Source organism: Cetorhinus maximus, chromosome 12 (genome assembly GCF_964194155.1).
Source record: "Cetorhinus maximus chromosome 12, sCetMax3.hap1.1, whole genome shotgun sequence".
Lineage (NCBI taxonomy): Eukaryota > Metazoa > Chordata > Chondrichthyes > Lamniformes > Cetorhinidae > Cetorhinus > Cetorhinus maximus.
In genome coordinates, this window is record NC_135890.1 from 84,350,794 (window position 1) to 84,373,201 (window position 22,408).

Genomic DNA, 22,408 nt, shown 5'->3' on the forward strand with positions numbered 1-22,408 from the left:
GGCCAGATTGCTCAGAGTGATAAGATTAGACATTCCGTTTTCATTACAAATGTGCACCTTGGGATTCATGAACGAAAAGATTGACACAAAAATTTGACAGAAGTGTGACAACAGGAAGTCAAATGGCACAATAGGAAGTGTATGCTAATATAAGATTTTTATTATCAGTCCACTCTGCACTTGCACCCATGTTGTAGAGGTTAAAGGCCAATGGTCCAATTCAATGAATCAGGATTCTATTATTTAAAGCAACAGACTTTGGACAAGCTGGACTATGTGCAGAGGTGCATCTGAAAGCAATTAAATAATTAACACAGATATTATGTTAGCATTTCTCAGTTAGTCCTTTGTTAAAAAGGCACTTATTGCTGTATATTATGGTTGGAAAACATGTAAGCACAGTGGATACTTAATGCAATTTTGTTTTTGTTTTTTTCTAAAATTAAATCAGGTACTTCGTAATTGTGTTCTCTCTGCACAGTAACTAACACCACATTCAGCAATGAAGCAAAAGGCTGTGGTACTACATTATCGATAATTTTGTTGTCTCACGTTCTATTACCATTTATAACTGATCATATCGATGTCATGTATTGATAGATGACATAATTCTTTTTCTGCATATGATGCATTGGTCAGCTTTCTTCGGTTGACAAACTTTTTCTAGTGTTTAATAAACAGCCTGGAAACTATTTTGAGTCATATTATTGCACAAAGCCTCACACCTTCATATGAAGCTGCTCTGCCCTCAATTTTAATGGGATTGTTAACTCCCCTGTTAAAATAGTGGTAAAGGAATTTGGTATAAACATATGAAGCACTAAAATAGGACAGTGCATTTTCCAAATCATGTTCCACATAAGAGACTGTTAGCTAAAATGAAAGCTCATGGAATTGGAGGACCTACTTATGAGATTGGTTAGGCTGTAGAAGGCAGAAAGTAAAGAGTAAGGATAATGGGTTTGTACTCCATTGAAAGAAAGTGGCTAGGGGGATTCCACAAGTATCTGTGCTAGAGGCTTCACTATTCATTATATTTATTAATGGCCCAAGCAACACAATGGAGAACCAAATATCCAAGTTTGCCAATGACACAAAGATTGGTAGATTAATCTTTGGGTAAATAGTGTAGTCAATAGCTTGACATTACAAAGCTTGACAAAACAGTGGTAGGTGGATTTCAACGCAGGTAAGTTTGAGATTCATCTGTTTTGGACCAAAAAAGGGGATAGATCCAAGCATTTTTTTAAATGATGAAATGTAAGGAACAGTGGAGGTCCAAAGAGATTTATATGGTAATCTACGCAGGTCATTAAAATGTAGCAGTCAGGTGCAAAAGCACCCAAAACGGCTAAATGATCCTTTATAATTAGAGGGCTAGAATATAATGGGGTGAACGATTTGCTACAGCTATAGAAAGTCCTGGTTAGATCACATCTGGAGTAATGTGTACAGTTCAGGCTCCACAACTTAGAAAGGATTTATTTTCCTTAGAAAGTGAGCAGTGCAGTTTCACCAGAATGTTACCAGGGCTTCAAGGGTTAGATTATGAGGAGAGATCACAAAAGCTAGGTTTGTATTCCCTGAAATATAGAAGGTTAAGGAATGATTTGATTGAAGTTTATCGGATTTTGAAAAGAGTTCACTGGGAGGAGGATACCTTTTATCCCAAGATGGGGGAGTCATGGTAACATGGAATTGTAAAATCATAGAATGGAAGACGGTGCAGATTGGCCCATCGTGTCTGTGCCTGCCTTCAGCAAGGGCAGTTTAGCAAGACCCCTCACCCTGTCTATTCCCTGTAACTCTGCAAATGTTTCTCTTCAGGTAATTATCCAATTCCCTTTTTTGCAAAAGGTTATAACATTTGCAACTCTCCAGTCCTCTGGCACCACCCACGTAATCTAAGGAGGTTTTGAAGATTATGACCAGGTCGCTCTGCAATTTCCACATAAAGTTAAAATCAGAGCTCCCTTCAGGTGAGAAGTTAGGAAACACTTCTTCAGAGAAAGTGTGGAAGAAATATAGAACCCTCTTCTACAAAAAGCAATAGATGTTAGCTCAATTAAACATTTTAAATCTGAGATTGACGGATTTTTTTGTAGCCTAGGGCACGAAGAGATAAGGAGGCAGATTGGGTGGATGGAATTAGAACACAGATTAGCCTTGATTTCATTGAACAATTGCTTGAGGTGCTGAATGGCCTCCTCATGTCCCTGTGTTCTGTAGAACAAAAAAATTAATGGATGCATTGGGATTGACTTGAAGAAATTTCCTTCAGTGCACTAATTGTAGGAAAGTCTTAAATATGTTTTTTATAAAGATGTTCATGGCTATCACATCTGGCATATTCCTGTTCCTTCCTCCCATAAGGATCATAGAACATGGTTTTTGCCGCTCCTGCCCATTTTTATACCCATTCCCAGAATAAACAATAAACTGGAAAAATAATTGGGCCAAATTGTAACGCTTGCCTACCTGTCCACTTGGACTTCTGCATCACACTTCTCTGGCTTTTTACTGTTCTTCAGCAGATTTAGTACAGGTTCAATTTCTTTAAGAAGCTCATCGTTCTCAGCTGTTCCATCTTTCATCGAGTTGTTTGTGTTGGTAAAACAGGCATCTGATCTCTTTAAAGAGTTTTCATTAGCTAAAGACATCATTCCTTTGATCTGAATTAGGGGATTGGACTTCTGTGGGGTCTCATTTTCCCATGTCTCTGATGCTGGGTTACAGGTGTCTCTCATCCTTTTATCTTCAGCTTTGAGGTTGTCTTTGCTTTGGACGCCTTGAATGGGTGACTCACTTGATTTGGTAACAGGAACCAAAGGCTTGGTAACACGCACTGTTTTGAGTATCCCATCACTAGTGAAGGTGGTCTCCAGGTGAGTGGAGAAACCTTCTGGACCCCTCAAAATCAACACAACAAAAGTCTCTGGGGCTATGTTCTTCAGCATCTCCAGAGCGTGTTCATAAGGTACATCAACCAGAGGCTTGTCATTGGCAGCCACAATGATATCTCCAATCTGCACCAAACCGCTCTCCTCTGCTGTCCCACCACGAATTATGTCAGAGATGATCACAGGGGGATTACACACCCTCTGCTTCACTAAAAATCCAAGACCACCCACCTTGCGTTTAAATAGTCGGACAGATATGATGTTTGGTTGCAACTGCTGGACTTGGAACTCATTCTTCTCCATGATTCAGCCGTTTCTCGGGGGAAGAAGCTACTGTTTGATTTTACTGAATGTCCATGTATATAGAGTTTTTATCCAACATAATTAACCTGTGGTCACATTTGGGTTCTTCCAGTCTTCATAAAGCTCCTAGTTCACTTGAACAAACACTGTACAATATTAGTTGAGGGAGCCAAATAGCACTAATTCTTGCTGTAATAAAAAGAAAATATTTTCATTTAACATTTGTTTTAAGAAACTGCTCAGTGAATACATCCATAAAATAACTTCAACAGTATGATTTTTCCATCCCAAATGTATTTGTGCAAAATCAAAATGGTTACCTCTGGAGAAAAGAACATCTATGTATCAACCATTTGTTGAAATCCTTGAAGTTACTTGGGACTGAGAATCACCTTGCTACTTTTGCGATCCTTCTTTATGATTAACTCCACCTTACCAACAATATATTCACAGACTAAACAGTGGAGATTGAGAGCTGCAGAATTCACAGCAAACTGGTCCCCAAACAAATTCATAGTACTTGCAACATAGAATGGTTATTTTGCCTTCATTTTGTGGAATTGACACAATAAGTCAAGATAAGAAGGGATACTGCAGGTCTAACATGGTTTTGAAAGTGGACACCATCTGCCAGATTAATAGAGATTCACGGGGATGGTAGTTGCTGTCATGAAATTAATTAACACTGAAAGCAAAATCTCCTGGTTGTTGTGGCCTTCCGATCAAAGAAGTGTTGACGGTAACCCAGAATTTGGTACCCTTCTGTCTCAGAACTCTTGTGCTGATCAAAATAAGTTTACAATTTTCATTTCAATTTAAATCTTATTATAATGTCTGAAACCTCCTGTGAATCATAAACTTCAGCTCAGCTTCTGAAAAACTAATGCCTGAGAACAAGGTGAAGACACTACATTAAATATTTTTCAGCAGGTTTTTAAGAGATATAAATTTAAAATAACAATAGTAAAGCCTGTCATGAAGCAAACTAGAGTTTTGTAAATGTTTACTTACTTGTGTGGCAGATTGTGTGGCTATATAATTGGGCAACTGATCCCACAAAGGAAAGTGGGACCTAACAACATGAAATTATAATAATTAAAGCAGATATTAAAATATCCTTCTTGGTTTAAAGATAATAGTATGTTTGGAATAATGAAGAAATGGAGCGGCAGATCATTAGAGGGTTGAAAATCTCTGGGTGGAATGTCCCTGACAAGTCCTAGATGCCGTGGACAGATTCTCCTCGGTGTTCCTACTGTCACGACTCACTGGGGATAGTGCGCTGTAATATCAAGCCCCACTGTTCCCCAAGCCGCGACAAATGTGAAAAATTTGATTAGACCACCAAATTGCCCAATTCTACCTAACTCTTTAATTTGGGTTAACAGAATACGAGCACCAGGTTTGTAAGCTTAACAAGTAAATAACTGTTTGCCAAACAAATTGTCTGTAACCAGTGGCAAAAGAAAGAAATATGAACTAACACCGCATTGTCCCATTCCCACCTCATTCACTATGCATTCCTGGGAAACATCTGGTCGCTGGTGGGGTGTCCTCTGATTCACCCGACCCACTATCACCTCAGGCCTTCAGAGAACTGGGTGCCATATTTAAAGGCTGCCTCTGCAAAGAGCTAGCGCTCTTCAAGGGATAGGAAGCTGCTGGGAACTGATGGCTGCCAAAGGGAGGAAACATGCTGCCCCCAGATTTAGCGATGCCTCCCTCGAGAGCCTACTGGATGCAGTGCAGACCCGCCGCAATGTCCTCTGTCCCCGCTCTGGGTGAACGACAGCAAGCAAGGTCACCAATCCTACATGGGAGGCGGTGGCAGCAGTGGTCAGCCCTAGCACCCTGAAAAAGTGGACAGCCAATCAGTGCCAAAAGAGGATGAATGATCTCCTCTGTTCTGCCAGGGTAACTCACTCTTCTCATCACTCTCAACTCACACACTCACAAATCCATCACACATCCACAGGGAGCTCATTCACTGCCAGTGCAAGGGACACCACTATTCACTCTCTCACACCTTCATTTGCCCTGCAAATCATCTCCTCATCCTGTCCCTGGCACCACTCACCCCCCACACATGCCAGGCTCCTTCTCATCAGGCCTGGTAGGCATCCTGCTTACTCTCTGCATCTGTATTCATGCAGGACAAGCTGGCACATAACAAAGGGGAGAAGTCACAGGTTGGTGGAGGAATGCCTGAAATCAAGGTCCTCAGGGTCTTTGAAAATAGTCATCCAGCTGTCTGGCGACAATCTGGACCATTCCTGTGCTGATGGTGAGGCCAGCGGTGCTCTACCAAGTGAGGGTCCAGTGGTGCAACATCCATCAGACAACCATGATATTAGTCACTTCCCCTGTTCCGCAGTCCCCTGCTATACATTAATTATCTCTCCTTGCTTTTGCAGGCGCACTTGGAAAACAACTGTGGAGGTCCATGACCCAGGTCCTCGACTCCAGCCCCAAACAAACCTCAGAAGAAGAATCTGATGAAACCCTCATTGAAGCCCCATCACAGTGCTTACCCACACCCTCCGCCAGTGCAGAGACACACACTTTAGTGAAACCTAGCTTTAGAATAGCCTCAAGGTCACAGTCTGGTGGGCACAACGCACTGTCTGATCCACAGCAGGCAGTGGCAGGGACTTCTTAGATTTCCGACATTCGGAGGACTGCTAGAAACAAGAAAACTGCTGAGTCCAAGTTAGATGAGGAGCCGCTGGACTCGGTCATCTCAGTTGTTGGAGTTGCAAAGACAAGCTCAGGAACATCAGGAAGGGATGTCCGCTGAACTCCTCAGATTGCAAGGCACGATGGAGGAGTCCATCTGCCTTCAGGCTGAGGTGATAATGCCGCATGCTAACAATGGTAGGTTGGCGACTGCCATGGAGACCTTGGTCCAGGGCATCGCTCCTGCACTGCTGCACGGGCTGAACTCCATCACTGATGCCATAGTTGGCCTCCAACAATGTCAATGTAAGAAGGGTGTGGGGCAGCCAGGGGTTCTGGGGCACCCATAGGGAGGAGGATCAGCAAGAGTACCCCGCCCCCGGGGCCATCCACCCAGGCGACCCCATGAGTGTCCAACCCATCTGAATCCTTTCTGCCTCTGACACCAACAGCTCCAGCTACACAGGCCGAGGAGGGTGCCACTGCCACACAGCAGGTCCCCGAAAACAGGCAGGGACCCTCCAGTCTCAGAGGACACCCATTGAGTTCTACGTAGATGGGATGTAGCAAACAGAAAGCTGCCCCCACCTCCGCTGTGCTTGTTTGGGGGAGCACCAAGATACATTGCCAGTGTTAGGAAAGTTAAGAAGATGCAGTTGCACAGCCTGAGCACAGGTGTTAATCGCTTGTAAATGACGTTCACTATTGTCAATAAACTCCCAAGAATGTCTCCTTGCCTATGGCTCCTTGTTCTGATGAGCAGTGTTCGTGTCACTCAGATGTGAAACCTTGGTCCTTGCACAAGATAAAGCCATAAAGGCAGGCGTCTCAGTCCAGTGCCTCTTCCCTGTGCTTTGTCCAGCCTTCCCAGCATACTGATGGTGTGTCTTCACAGTTACTGGGCACAGCAGTCATGCTTGCACCTCGATGAGGCTTATCATTGCTGCCAGAATGTCCTGGGCCGGCAGCACAGAGTTCACTCATTCTCTCTGTGTGCTCTCAGAATCTTTGAGGTGCGGCTGGCCCCCATCTCATCAGCATCTGTGTCTGGTGACAGTGTGATCCTGAAGGGTTCAGCCCACAAAGGATGCCATAGGATCAGGAGAAGTTAAAGTTTCCCCACTTCATCTCCATGATATGACCCTGTTCACAGAGAGCAAGTGATCTGCCATCAGCCAGACAGGAGTCAGACATTCACATAAGCTGTGTGACGATCTATGGAGTGTCCCCACTACATGACGTCATCATCCTCCTGGAATGTAGGGACTATGGGCATCCACTGCTTCTCCATGACAGGAGCCTTATCACAAAGAGTATGTGCACTGCCATCAGCAAGAAAGGAGTCAAATGTTCACAGATACAATGTTAGGATCTATGGTGTCCCTGACTGCATGACATCATCATCCTTCATGAATCTAGCAGCTATGGAAGCTCCCAAACGTGCCTGTCTCATCTGGCCAGTGCTATGGCCTCATCGCCATCATCCTCACCATCGAGGGCCTCCTCACCCTCATGCCCGTTGATGTCCTCGTCAGAGGAGATGTCCACCTCCTCCATCTCCTCCTCAGGCAACTCCTCCCCCTGTTGCAGTGCCAGGTTGTAAAGGGCACAGCAGGCGACGACGGTGTGTGACACTCTCTGTGGGCTGTATTGCAGGGCTCCACCAAACCGGTCCAGGCACCGGAGCCTCATTTTCAACATTCTGATGGTTTGCTGTACGAAAGTGTGAGTTGCAGAATCCTCATTGTACCTTCTCTCTGCTTCATTCTGAGGCTGCCGCACGGGCGTCATCAGCAACGTCCTCTGCAGATAGCCCTTGTCCCTGAAGAGCCAACCCTGCAGGACATCTGTGGGCCCTGGAAACCGTCAGAGATCTGAGGCCTACTGAGAATGTAAGAGTCGTGGACACTCCCTGGGAACCATGCGCAGACCTACAAGATGTGTTTGTGGTGGTCGCAGACCTTGCGGTTGACGTAGTTGACCGCTTGTTGCCATGGGGATCTAAGCACCAGTCAATGGCACCCTGCACCTGTGGAAAACCTAAGGTCTGGGCAAAGCCCAGCGCTCGTGTTTCTTGGCTTTTCTGATCTTGGGCGAAATGCACAAAGCTGTGTGCCTTCGCCAGTATGGTGTCCGTGACCTCCTGGATGCGTTTGTGTGTTAACGCTTGCGATATCCCATAGAGGTCACCTATGGAGCCGGGAGAGGAGCCACTGGTGTAAAAATTGAGCACCGTGGTCGCTTTCACGGCCACTGTCAGTAAATGCCCTCCATGTCCCCGTGGCGCCAAATCCTGCAGCTGGTGGCGGGATGTGACTGACCAGTTCCCTGGACATGCAGTCTTTAGCGACACTGGTTCTTGGTCATCTGCAAGAATGGCGAGTGCCATCTATAGAACCTGGGTCTAGTTAGGTGCTGACCAGCAACGGCTTGCTGTGGTTCTTCAGCCATATGCCTAGGGCTCCCAGCTGCCCCTTCTTCTTGAGGGCAATTCTCCATCGTCTGCCCAGCCAGGCACATCTATCGCTCTCTTCTCCTTCATCTCTGCTCTCTGTAAGCCATGAGGCATACAGCTAGGTCATTTGGCTCCATGCTCCTGATGTACTCCTCTTGCAGGTGAAACAGAGAGACGCATGGATTAGGTGTTCTAGGAACCTCTCTTGCTTAAGCCTGAACGCCTCCTTAACGCATCCCGGAGAGTGCTGACAACCACTTGCATGGCCAGAGTTTAGTGAGCTGCATGGCTGCCTGAAACCCTACCCACCTTTGCCCCACTCCACCTGGCCGATTGGCAGCAGCTTCGTCCTCTCGACTGCATGCTGTGCTCTCAGCTCAGGCTCAGGCACTCTCCTAACCCTCAGTGCAAGGCTGCGATGTTAGCTTGAACCATGCAGGGAGACTGGTCCAAACCAGGATGATGACATTGCAAGGGACTGTGAGCACCTCCATCAGTGACTGCTCCATGGCTAGCTTTAGCAAGGAGATTATACAACTTGCCCAGTCGTTCAGTTGTTCTGTTGTTCACTAAAATGCTCATTAGTTTGTAGTCTGTGCCTGAGGGATGAAAAGCTCTGGAGCATTTGGTGGCACTTTCATGACTCTGTATCGCTTGAGTGGGCAGATAAGCTAGAGGCCTGACTCCAAGCATGTCAATGTAGCTGCGATTGAACTGTCTCGGCTGCGGAGGAATGGTCACTTTATACAAGATTTCCCTGAAGCATAGCTGCTTCCCTACCGCCCACCCTGCATGTGCTTGTGCCTTGCCCCCCAACTTGCTTCAGACGCAATGCAGTCCTTGCACACCCCAACTCGCCACACAGCATGCTGCCTTGCCCCCCCAACTCACCCCAACCGCAGTGTAGCCCTTGCCCCGGCACCGCATTGTCAGCCAGCCGGGAAAATGCAACTTGCCTGTGCCCTCGCCTGACTGTGCGATGTCTCAACCTTGAAGTCCAACGGGCGACCCTCGTAAGCGCTACGCAACATAAGTGTGCACTCACCCTCGAGTTCTCCTCGAAGTTCAGCTTGCCAGGTGCACGCCTTTCAAATGCTATGCAACGTGCCCAGATGATCCAGCTTGGGGGGATGATTCCAGCAAGCAGGGCTTATAATGATATGCAGATGTATTAAGATGACATTCCCGATGTCTGGCGGTGGGAAACGCGGCCCACCATTGACAGTGGAGCAGGCAGTTGTAAACTGGTTTCACAGTATCGTGAAACCAATTTTTGGCCTCCCCACCATATTGTCTGCTCACGTCCGCCATGACGCCCAATGCCAATGGGGACGGAAAATTCCAGCCATAGAATCTAATTGTTAATCTGAAACTGACTCATCAATGGGCAACATCACATGACCTAAACCCCTTTGGCCTTTGGAAAGTTTCAATGTTACATTCCTGGGCTCCCAGAACAATCCGCTGCCATCCAGCCTGTCAACACCAAAGCAGGACTCCAGGCTGACAACAAAGCCTGCCTCAACTCTGAACCTCCGAGATACCTGGTTCTCTGAAAAATTCCTGTAGATCGAAATAAGTCTCTGCATACCAATTGCATCTTGCTTAGAAGTAATTTGGCAACTCTTGCTTTCAGCTAACTAACCCACCTGAACTTTAACTCCAATGTGAAGGAATCCTCACTGGACTCTGACATTCTGGACTCAAACATGCACATGAATTAATAACCCCATCTTTGGTTCTTTTTTTGTTTTAAGTTATTCCAGGTTATGAAACTCTTTCCTTTCCTATCTCCTTCTCGTGTGTGTGTGTGGTGTGTGTGTGTATATATATGCAGTTGTGATGACCATACCCCAGATTTGAATGTATGAATAAACAATATTTTTGATTTAGCACTAAAGAGATTTTGCTGCGAGTCATTTTAAAATTGACTTCACAAACAGAGGGTTTGGGGAAACATGCCACGGTCTATTTCAAAAATTAAAACACCTCTGCTTGTGGACAGATGGCAAGAAAAATAAAGAAGTTTGGTTTGCCTCTCTTCCCTCTCCGTAACATAAGTTAATTAACATTGCTTCAGTAAGACATTTTGATATCTGTTGTCTTTCTGTTATGCTGTAAAATATTGTTAACATCTCTTGTATTTCTGTTTGTAAGTACATATAACTAGCTGTGGTCCGGACCAATGTGTGGAGCTCACCAGGTGGTAGGAACATGGAGTGTGGAGGACATCGGGACGAGCGGAGACGAATCCTGAATTTTGGCTGTTGGAAGTGATTATGGTTAATCTTGTGTCAGGTTGGTCTTGGGTTAGTGACATTTAACAGAAGTTAAAAGTTTTTGGGGGGAACCATTGGAGTTCTTGGTCTTAAATAGTTAAAGGATTTTGGTAAGAATTTAAAAAACCTTTCTTTGTTGAGAAAAAAACACATTGAACTGGTTTGTTGGTATCCCTGGAATACATTTGTTTTTTGATTAAAAACAAGGAGTGTGGAATTTTGAAACAGGTTTGTTAAAGAAAAACAAGTTCAAGTTAGCCCAGTACATGCAAATGTTTTTTGTTCTCTTCAATCCTACACTCTTTCAAAGCTGCAAGAATTTTGCATAGGTGATCCTGCAAAACTATCGAGGTAGTTGTGAACCCCTGTACAATGGACCCTATGCATAGTGGACAAGGCTAGCCCTCTGGTATATGCAGTACAGTTGTCCAAGTGAGTAAAGTGCTTCCAAATTAACCAGATGAATTTGGCAATGTCCCAAAGCAAGGCATTTCACCAACAGGAAATTGTTATGTGCATGGTGGGTCAAATATTTCCAATAGCATGGGATTGTGAAGAGCCCCTACAAATCCCACAACAGGGGGATGATAATGTTAACAGTGCTGATGGTGTAAATGATACCAATGCCACTACCACCTGTGAAATCCCAGTAAGATGAACAAGAAGAGGAGGATCTGAGGGAATTAGACCCTGAGAGCTTCCGGTCGCGATCTCCATTCCGGTACCACGAGATGGAGGAGTGGGACTGTAGAAGGAAAAGCAGAAGTGAACCAATCTGGTCTCCCTAGATGGAGGAGCAGGAAAGTACAAAAAAAAAAGGAAGTTCGAATATTTGTAAATAGAATAAGTCTTGACCTTAAGTCACGCCCCCATTTAATGCCATTTTGTTTTAAAGTTGTTTATTTTTTATAGGTTGTTGTTCCAATTTGCATCGCCATTGTTGGTTTTACATCATCTATACTCTGGCAATGCCCCCATGTGCTGCCACCACCATGTTCTGATTCTGGAGCCACCGCCTTCACCAGAGGGTGAGGCCCGAGATCCGGGAGCAGGAGTGCAGGGCAGGGACAGGAAGCTACCATGCGCCAAGCAGGTGGTGAAGTGTGAGTAATCCTGGGAGGGCTGGGGGGGGGGTGGAGGGGGGGAGCAGGGCCCTCGGCTCCACGCACAGACCCCCACCTCCATCCATGGCCTGGGACAAACGTTCTTCCCCCTGAAACTGTCAGGAAGAGGTCCTGGCTCTGGGCCCAGGTGCAGCTCAGACAGGGAGTTGGCCAGAACCTTGGATTGTTGAGTCACTGCCCTGGGCTGGTTTGGGGGTGAGGTTGAGGGGGTGAGACCAAGTGGAAAAGGTGAGAGAGAGAGAGAGAGAGAGACAGGCAGAATGAGAGAAGAGAGAGTCAGGCGGACAGATGGGGTTGGAAAGGAGAGAGAGTTTGGGAAGTAGAAACAGAGCGGGAAAGGTGAGAAAGAGAGCGAGAGACAGAGTGGGAACGGAATACAAGCGAAAGGTTGAGCAGAGTTTCAGAAGTGCAGTGGGTGAGACACTGAAGCTGTGCTACTCAGGGCTTGTTTTTAGTTTTATCTAATTATAATTTATACAGTATTTCTGTTATATTCAGTGATTTATTTTATTTTGCAAGTTTTCCAACTAGGAATGCACAGTGCTGCACATGTACAGTATTTCAACTTGTACATTGGTTTTTCTGGCAAGAGATCGCCAAAGGAACTCCTAAATCCAGGTTTAACATTGATTCCTATGGGAACCCATGATTCACTTACAGTTGTTTCACTTAAAGTTGCAAACTTCAGGAACACAACAAACAACTGTAAGTGAGAACTTGCAGTATAACCAAAACTGTACGAAGTAATAATTACTATAATACACATGTGGTGGAAGTTAGTCTTAATGATAGTTGAGTTTGGAGAAGGCAGTGAAAGATGTTGAACCACAACAGTACAGTGTTTGATCTGGTGGGATCATTACAAACACCCAGTAGTGACATCCCATGGCATGTGATTATTCAGTTCTAGTTGCTCCCCTATTCCATGCTTGCAGAGTCATGGTGGGATTGATAAGGCACTGAAACCCAATCGGATGACCTGATTCGAGGTGTTACCTTTTATGTCAAGGGTCCAGGGTCAGATGGGGTATAAGTCCATAGCCCACAAGGATATTGCGGCTGCAGCCATGGAAGTGTGACTTGGTCAGTCACGGGAAGTCGTGTGGAAGAATTTGTTCAGTGGACTGACCACCCGGGAATGACCACTGGCACGTGGGTCTTACTAAGCAACTGGTGCTGTAAGTATATACTATTGCTTCGTATATTAATAAAAGTTTTCCACATAAAGTGGGAATTGTATCCAAAGTTTGTTTTGGGTGATTGATACCTAGAGTATGGGTCTGAACCTTAGAGGGGAGAACCCATTTTAAGAGTCTTCAACTTCCCAGTTGCCATGTATAAGGTGTGGTAGGCCCCAGAAAGTGGAGGCAAAGTCCCTGAACTCCCCAATTGAAGCCAAGTGCTAACCTGCTGTAAGCTTTATTCTCAGCTGAAACTATCAGTTGAAGCCTTGATGCAGTCTTCAAGAGGCTTCAACTGCTTCAATGCCCCTTGCTGCCTCTTCAGATATCACAGCAAGAGTTCCAACTGCATTCATCGCGATTCCCCCATCTTTGCACTGTTACTATTGAATGCATTCCCTCTAGATGGTGAGAATTCCTCTGTGTGCCCACAGGACATTTCAAATGACCTGTAACCAAGGAAAACCATCGCAGTGGGCTGAATTTGGAGAGGTGGAAGGAATGCTCATCCTGCTGGAACTCTGTCCCAAAGTGAAGAATCCTATCCCCTATGTTCCCAAGCTTGCTCTGTTACTTAATGACAGTAAAAGTCATTGCAGAAATTATCCCAGTATTCTACTGCCCCTACCTGTAATTTTGCTTCAATTTTATTAAGCTAGGCATTATACCTACAATGATATCACCACAGGATGCTTGTGCAATGGATGAGGGTTTACTACATATGTTCACTGCGCATAGTTTAACATAAGCTCGCATTGGCTGCCTGATGAGCCCTCATCATAAGTTTTATAAATCGTTGCTTCTTTTCAGAGGAAACAGGATGTCAATGAGTGTGTTGCACTGTGTTTGGGTGATGTTTGCCATAGCCAAATAGCTGGAGGCATGTGGAGGCTGCAAGAGCTGGCTGTAAGCTGGAAATGTTGGAAGGTGTTTAAGGGGGTGGGGGAGGGTACATCTGAATCTTAGGCCCGAGTCTTGATTGCTAGGCACTGCTAATGGTGGTGGTGTGGTGCACTGAGCAGCATAAGAGTTTGCTGGCATCCTGGATATGAGATGTCACGTGAGATTACATTTGCTGACATTGACCAACTGCATGAAGTCTTTGAACTTTTGCTGCTACTGCTGCCATGTCCTTGTGGCCAGACGCCTTGCACTGGTATGTTTCCCACCTTCGCCCATTCCCTTTGGAGGGTGTTCCTTCCTCGCTCCCTGAGGAAACATGGCCTCTCTCCACCATCCATCTCTCCACCGTCCTCCATCAATAAGACCTCCAGTGGCATATCCATGGACCTGGCAGCCCTCTCTCTGACCTGTTGCACCATTCGATTTGATTTTTCTTGCAAACAATTGCAGTATAGGCAATCAGCAGCAGCTTTCTTTCAGTCAGTGCAGCTCTCCTTTAAGAAAGCTGACTGCTTTTAATAGCTGGAGGCTAGCAGTAACACATGCCGGCCTCACATGTTATCATCCCACTCCTCTCTGTTATCTTTGATAGTTTGTATCAAGCTACTTTACCTCTGTGGTTTTATACCTTTTCAACATGATTTAAAAAGGCTCCTTGTTGTCAAGAAGGAAAGTGCCCTTCCGCCAGAAAAAGTCTTTGTTTAGTTGTCATTATATTCATCATTAGATATGAAAGGGACTTATTGAATCTTTGTGTTTGTAACTTAATGGCATGGCAACATTCACAAATTCATCAAGAAAAGTTCACTCAGGTAATCTATTTGAAAGGCATACTTTTCAGATTATCACCTGGCTTTGTAGCAAGTTGCACATGTACCTGACAATCTAACGATGAAACAAAACCAAAGATCATGGATGCTGGAAATCTAAAATAAAGAGGGAAAATGCAGGAAACACTCAGCAGGTCAGGCAGCATCTGTGGAGCAAGAGGCAGAGTTAATGTTTCAGATCAATTATCTTTCATTGTCAGAACATCTGATAATCAACTTCTTTCCTGGTTGTTATTCTCCTCTTCCACCTCTATTCACGACAGTTGAGAACAGTGTTAGATTTTTTTTATTATCACATTCCAATTGGTTAAAAGAATGGCCTGAATCCATCCTATAAGAAGACCAACTCTGAAGTGCTTAGGAAAGCAATGTCTATCGGATGCAATTCATACTACAAGTTAAACATTTTCTTTTTCATGTCAGTTTCCAATTCATTTCACACAGCTGTTCTCAGAGAAGTGTATTACCTAGTTATGCAAATCAGTTAACAAATACTACAATAGTTAACTTTTTGCAATGAACCAATATGAATTATCTTCAATAAGAATTTATTAATCTGATTTATGGCCTAAGAATTCACATCTATTGTAGTATTACACAGGGGTGTAGCCGAGGTGGGCCACACCTTAATCAATTAACACTCAGCCACCCCTTCCTGAGCCAAATCTGAACATGTGAGAATGCGACAGCAGAGAAACATAGGATAGATCGCCCCAAAGTATCTGTCAGACACAAGCAGGGCAGCAAAGCCCAACCATAAAACAAATCCCAGGAGGGATGTTGGCCACCCAGAAGTGACCAGTTAGAGACAGATAATCTGAGTAGATGTGGGGTGAACTCTTAATGTACTATCCTTTATAATTGTCTCCAAATATTTCAATATTGCTTCTGTTGGGGTGAGTGGCGAGAGCAACATTTGAAATAAAGCAGTGACTTGACTTTATTGAATTACTGAGGGAGTATTTCAGTGTTAGAGGTGACATCTTTCAAATGTGAAGTTCAATTAAGGCTCTTTCTGCCCTCTTGTGAATACAAAATTACCATGACACTATTTGAAGACAAGCAGGTTGCCTCTTTCTGGTGTCCTGGCTAATATCTCTCAACCAGCACTCCTTAAAAAAAAGGTTATCTGATCATTATCTAATTCATGTTTGTGAGACCTTGCTAGGCACAAATTGACTGCAGCATTTCCTACATTACAACAATGAGTACACTTCTATAAAGTACTTCATTGGCTGCAAAGCACTTTGGGGCATCCTGAAGATGTGAAAAGTGCTATATAAATGCAAGATTTTCTTTCTTTCTTATTTGCAGAATATATAAATGATTTGCTGTGATGTCAGAACTTTGGTCATATCCCATCCGCCTATCCCAAATATCTATTCCTAGCTACGTTACTGCTTAGTAATATTATATTAGTTACTACTACACCAAAGGCCGGAATTCTGTTTTAACCCTTTCCTGCACTAGAGGAGGTTGTGGATTTATTGGCTCAAGAACTTCAATATTAATAAGGTGAACTCTGCTTCCAATTCACTCACAATGATTACTAAATACAATGAAGGTGGTACCATGTATAAGTTAATGTACCTGTGCGGAAGCTCAGTGCTACTTAAATATACAGGGGGTGAAATTGAGCATAGGCGGTGATGCAAAACAACCAGAATCTCTGTGCCGCCAGACATAGCCCTGCACAATTTTAGTTCCATTGATTCCAGTTGTACTGAACATTAGGTATGTTGTACAATTGTCAGCAAATACGATTCCTCCCATTTGACATGTGGTGTTTATGTGACACTGGAGGCTCCTGCTATCTTATTTTATCTAACCCTATCAACTAATTCTGTTCCTTTCTCCCTCGTGTGCTTATCTAACCTTCCCTTGAATGCATCTATGCTATTCACCTCAACCATTCCATATGACAGTGAGTTTCACATTATAGAATCATGGAAACCCACAGACCATTCAGCCCATCTTGCCTCTTTGAAAGAGTTATCCAATTATTCCCACCCCCTTGCTCTTTCTTCATGGCCCTGCAATATTGTCCTCTTTATCCGATTTATCCGGGGGGAGGGGGAGGGAGGGAGGGGGAGGTGGGGGGGGGGGAGGCCTAATTCCAATTTTGCAATTCTGTTAAAGAGCACGAACAGAGACACATCTTTTAAAACGTTAAGAATGTACACTACACGACCCCAATTAAAACAAATTTATAACAGAAAATGCAACACCTGCCCCTTCACTTCCTCTCTCCTCACCATCCAAGGGCCCAAACACTCCTTTCAAGTGAAGCAGCATTTCACTTGCATTTCCCCTAACTTAGTCTACTGCATTCGTTGCCCCCAATGCGGTCTCCTCTACATTGGAGAGACCAAACGCAAACTGGGCGACCGTTTTGCGGAACACCTGCGGTCTGTCCGCAAGAAAGACCCAAACCTCCCTGTCGCTTACCATTTTAACACTCCACCCTGTTCTCTTGCCCACATATCTGTCCTTGGCTTGCTGCATTGTTCCAGTGAAGCCCAACGCAAACTGGAGGAACAGCACCTCATCTTCTGACTAGGCACTTTACAGCCTTCCAGGCTGAATATTGAATTCAACAACTTTAGATCTTAAACTCCCCCTCCCCCCATCCCCACCCCGTTTCTTTGCCCCCCCCCCCGCTGTTTTTTCAATAATTTATATAGATTCTTCTTTCCCCACCTATTTCCATTATTTTTAAATCTAAAACTAAAACCTTGTTAGCCTTTCCACCCCACCCCCACTAGAGCTGTACTTTGAATATCCTGTCCTCCATTCATAATTAGCACTTTTCTCAGACAAAACACCTCTTTGACCCTTTTGTCTGTGACATCTTTTGATTATCTGCTCATCTCCACAATCACCACACCCTCAATGTGTCTCTCTCTCCCCCCACCACCACCCCCCCACCCCACCTTAAACCAATTTATATTTCTCCCTTCTTCTAACTATGCTTCAGTTCTGCTGAAGGGCCATGAAGGCTCGAAACGTTAACTGATTTCTTCTCCGCCGATGCTGCCAGACCTGCTGAGTTTTTCCAGGTAATTCTGTTTTTGTTTCGGATTTCCAGCATCCGCAGTAGCTTTTAGCTTTTTGTTTTTTTCAAATTTATAACAAGCTCTTTTCCTAAGAAACTACCCAACAGCATCAGTTGCAACCTTTGTCACTCACACGAAAATTGTTATACAATTTTTAAAAAACTTTTTAAAACAAGATTTCCCTGTTTACCAAACATCCTACATCCTGTTGATAGCTCTACATTTTTCAGTCTTAAAGTAGCCTGTGAAGATTCCCCTGCGGGTTGTCTGACCTTCCACTCGCCACAAGGGCGCGCTAGAAGAGGTAAAATTCACATCCGAAAGGTTTATCATTACATAAACAGTGTATTTTCTTAACCTCGGAAAACATATATAATCTGCTCTTTAATTGCCCTTTCTAATTTGACGTAGTCAAGTAGAGGTGAAGGTTGCAGGATCTTTAACTTGACCCGGGGGATTATGGTTGAAAAGTCAACCTTATTAGTAAATGGATGCATCGCTGGAGTTCACAAACTTTTTTTGGGAAGCCATTGCAATCCTTTATGGATTTTTTAAACTATACTGTTGCATTGCGGGTCCACCCAAAAAGGAACCCTGTCTCTCACCTGTAATCCCCGGTAATTTCGGCCAATTTGATGCAAACTTTACACGGTGATATGCTGTAGCACGGACTGTTAACTTGGCTAAACTGGGCATCAACTATTTCAATGGCCAGGTACAATATTTCACCGACTGCTACTAGCATCTCATAAGTTGTCTGCAAGAGTAACAATTCCGTCTATCATGAGAGCTATTATTTCCAACTATTACATTAATTTACCATTGTATCCAGTATTACAGCATTCATTAGTCTTTTATCCGCTAACCTCCAACCAGAAAAAAATGTCATATCTGCAAACCTTTGCGTTTACGAGGCAGCCCCAATATAAGGAAAATTCTTGACAATATCCAGGGAAATGCATGTGCTTGATTTTATTAATGTATCTTTTTTTAAGAGTCACGTTGAATGCCAACTGGCGGAGTTGAACTTGACACTGAGAATGGTACATGTCTGGTAGTCTCTGGTGAAACGATGACAAGCAGAAGGTGACAAAAAAATGCAAATGCTAGAAAAATCGGACCGCAAGCAGAGTGAAGTATATAACAATTTGGGAAGCTTTCGAATGAGAATGATGGGCTAGCTTTCCAGAATAAGCAAACATTCTCTGTCCCTAATAACCGGTCCGTTTTCTCTTCAGAAGCTGTGACAGGTTGCTGCAGACATGTTAAGCGAGCGTCTGCTCTTCAGTCTTCATTCAGCCTTTAAATTGCAAAACTGCGAAATTACACCTTGTACCTGGAACTTAAGTTACTTTCAAGTTGTACTTTAACCGGCTTTACTTGGTTCAAGGGACAATGTAAGGTGACCTGACCGTAAATTTACCAACAGAATGACATGTAGTCCATGGCTCTGCAGTGCTGGGACTCCGTAAACCTCTACACAAAGCTCAGTCCGTTGTACACATGTTTTCTTACACAGGATAATCAATAGTGCCATGAATAAATATATTTTAAAAACACCTTCAGGGAGGTGTACGGTCATCCGATAAAACATGCCAAGTCCCATTCACTCCTCACCCCAGGCCTCGCTGGCTTACCTTGGCTCCCACGAACGCTTTGGATGTAAAATGTTGGGATTCCTCCATGGCTTCCCCACCCCTCCCTCCCTACCTCTGTCATCTCCAGCAGCTCTGCAGCCCTACAAGATTCGATCTGCAACTCCACCTTCCTTCCCCTCTGGCCTCCCGTGTATTCTCCAATCCCTTGTCCCCAAGCCTGGTGGTGCTTTGGGCTGTCAGGGCCCGCAGCTTTGGAAATGTGCCCTAAAAGCCTCTCCCACCTTCTCCCACCTTTCTGTCTCCATCATTTAAGGCGCTCTTTAAAACCGATCTCTTTGACCTTTGCTCACCTGTCCTGTTTGGCTGATAACGTTTCTTTGAAGCTCCTAATGAGGGTTCATGTTAAAGGCGCTATTAAAATGCAACTTTGTTGACAACTAGAAAGTGACCCTTTCTGAGGGTTACATTGAAACAGGTTCTGCATATTGATTAAACATCATGCACAATAAACATTCCGGTCCTCATTTTAGATCCGCCACTTTGAGGTACCGGCAGTTTCCGAACATCTACAATACATGGAACACAGGGGTATATTCAGCACTTCCTTCCCAAACAGCCCATGCTTATAAAACAGCTGGAGCCAGGAATAAAGACGCTGCCAGCAAATAAACTTGGCGTCGCTCCTCTGCACAAGGAAGGTTTGATCTGTTTATGAAGATCAGCCCCCCACCACCCGCAGGCAGCGAAAGTCACCTTCATTCGCCCAGGACCAGCTGAAGGGACAAGTTAGCTGACACTCCTGTAGCAGGAGAACTCTCAGCTACCGCGGCTAACGCGAGAGATAACATCACGCTGCTTGTCCAAATAAATTCCTCAGCCTGCGTGTAGCGCCTCCTGAAGATTAGGTGCTCGAGTGGAGTGGAAGTGAAAAGGATTCCCTTCTTACAAGAACTATACGATGAAAGCCTATTACAGAGTACAGTCAGCAAACTTGGACAGAATCTTTCCACAGCCTTTCCAGACTTAGGTTTCGCACTGAGTGCGTTCTACTCTTACAAATTGTAACTTTACACAACAAGACCCCCGCCACCACCCCGCCACCCCAGGCATTCAGGTGCAGAGAGAAAGACCTGGCTGTATCATATAACGGTGCTTTAGCGCTTCCTTTCTAGCGGGTTAAGTAGGACCGAGTGAACAGGGTAACGAAAGTACGAACTTTATCCCGTCCCTTCATGATCCCCTTTCTGTTTCACTCCAAAGACTGGAGCCCGAAACCGCCAACCCCTCCAGTGCCAACCCGGAACCACGCATTGACCAACACTTCAGTGTCTTTTGCTGTCTATCGCGGTGAAACCGGGTCTTTGGGTCTGGTCCTCTGCACGTTCTCCTCGCCTTCCAGCGGGGATCGAAAAGCTGGGACTAAAGCACAATGCAGTCGGTGCTTTTATTTTTAAACGGCCAGATGCAAGTATGCATTAGCCACCTACCTAGTTCCACGATGGTATCTCTGCTGTCCAGCTGTCTCTGTCGTCTGGTCCAGTCTGGAGCAGATGGACTTGCCTATCTTTTTGCCCCGATCCACTCGGTTGACACTCACCTAGCTCCCTCCCTCTCCCTTGTCTTTCTCTCTCTATCTACCCTGAGATCTTGGAAGCAGCATAAATATGCAGCAATTCCATCCTCTGCCGAGGGTCGTGAGGAAGCATTAGTTAATGTGCCTCTCTTCCCCTGCCATCACTAAACGAATTAACTTTGACGTCCAACCAGTTTCTTTTATGGCCGATGTGGAACAATATAACCCTCATTAAGAAAGCAGCGCGGTCAGAAAGTCATGGGTCGTTGACAACCCAACGACGTTATAAATAATACAACATTACATCAACACGCCGCCTTTCTCGCTATGGAAGAAGCACTTGGCTGAAAAATGAGAATATGCCCTTTTGCAGCGGGACGCTTCGTGTCGGACACAAATCAAGTCCGAAGAAAAAACCCGATGGTAACTTTAAATTTCACATTTCCAAACGTCATAGCATTCGAGACTCAATGTTTGCTGCCCAGTCATAACGTGACTTCACTGTGTTTTGTGAAGTAGTGGGGTCCAAGTAACTGCAACAATTAGGCTGCACTAAAAAAGAAATGTCGTTGCGTGAATTCCAACTATAGTTGAAACTCCCTATTTCCATTAAAAAAAAACATTTTGCATGGAATAATTGGCGCTGGAAACTTTTCTTTTGCTGCCTGGTGTCGATTTCAAACCTGCAAATGCAGATCTCACCCCACTGACATTTTATAAGACGGGGCTCTGAGGACACAGGGAATCTGCACAGGGATATTGCAGGCTAAGCAAGTGGCCGCTGGAGTATAAAGTGGGGGAAATGCGAGGTTATTTATTCAGGTAAGAAGAATAGAAAAACAGATTTAAAAATAATGGTGTTCAAAAAGATTTGGGTGTCATTGTACACAGAACACAAAAAGTTAACATGCAGGTACAGCTAGCAATTATGGCAAATGGCACATTGGTCTTTATTCCAAGTGGGGTGGAGTACAAGAGTAAGGGAATCTTGCTGCAATTAATTGTAGAGGGCTTTGGTGAGACCGCAACTGGAAGACTGTATCCAGTATTTGGCTCTGTACTTGAGGAAAGACACACTTGCCTTAGCGTGCAATGGAGGATCATTGGATTGAGTCCTGGCTTTAGAGGGTTGCACTATGAGAGAGTGATTGAGTAGGGATCCATACTCCCTGGAGTTTAAAAGAATAACCTCATTGCAACATGTCAGACTCTGAAAAGGTTTACACCTTCATTGCTTTCTACTTCTGCCCTGCTCACCTTCATTGCTTTCCACAGTAGCTTTTAGCTTTTTGTTTTTATCTCTGAAAAGGTTTGATAAGGTAGATGCTGAGAGGTTCCTTCCTCTGGCTGCAAAGTCTACAATTAAAGGACAACCTTTCAGGATAAGAGGTTGGCCATTTAGGACTGAGATGAGGGGAAATGTCTTCATTCGGGGTTGTGAATGTTTGGAATTCTCTACCTCAGAGAGTTGTGGATGCTCAGTAGTTGAGTATATTCAGGTCGGAGATTAAGAGATTATAGGAACCTTAA

General features: G+C 44.5%; 1 protein-coding gene across 1 annotated transcript in view; it reads right to left on the reverse strand.

Moving 5' to 3' along the window:
• Positions 1–20,942, reverse strand: part of nos1 (nitric oxide synthase 1 (neuronal)) — a 98,649-nt gene extending 77,707 nt beyond the window's left edge. The window contains exons 1-2 of the mRNA XM_078554027.1: positions 20,793–20,942; positions 2,479–3,392 (exon numbers count right to left, since the gene is read on the reverse strand). Of these exons, the coding sequence (XP_078410153.1) occupies positions 2,479–3,203 (725 nt within the window). The 5' untranslated portion in view covers positions 3,204–3,392; positions 20,793–20,942. The remainder of the gene's footprint in view (positions 1–2,478; positions 3,393–20,792) is intronic.
• Between the last annotated feature and the right edge of the window lie 1,466 nt (positions 20,943–22,408).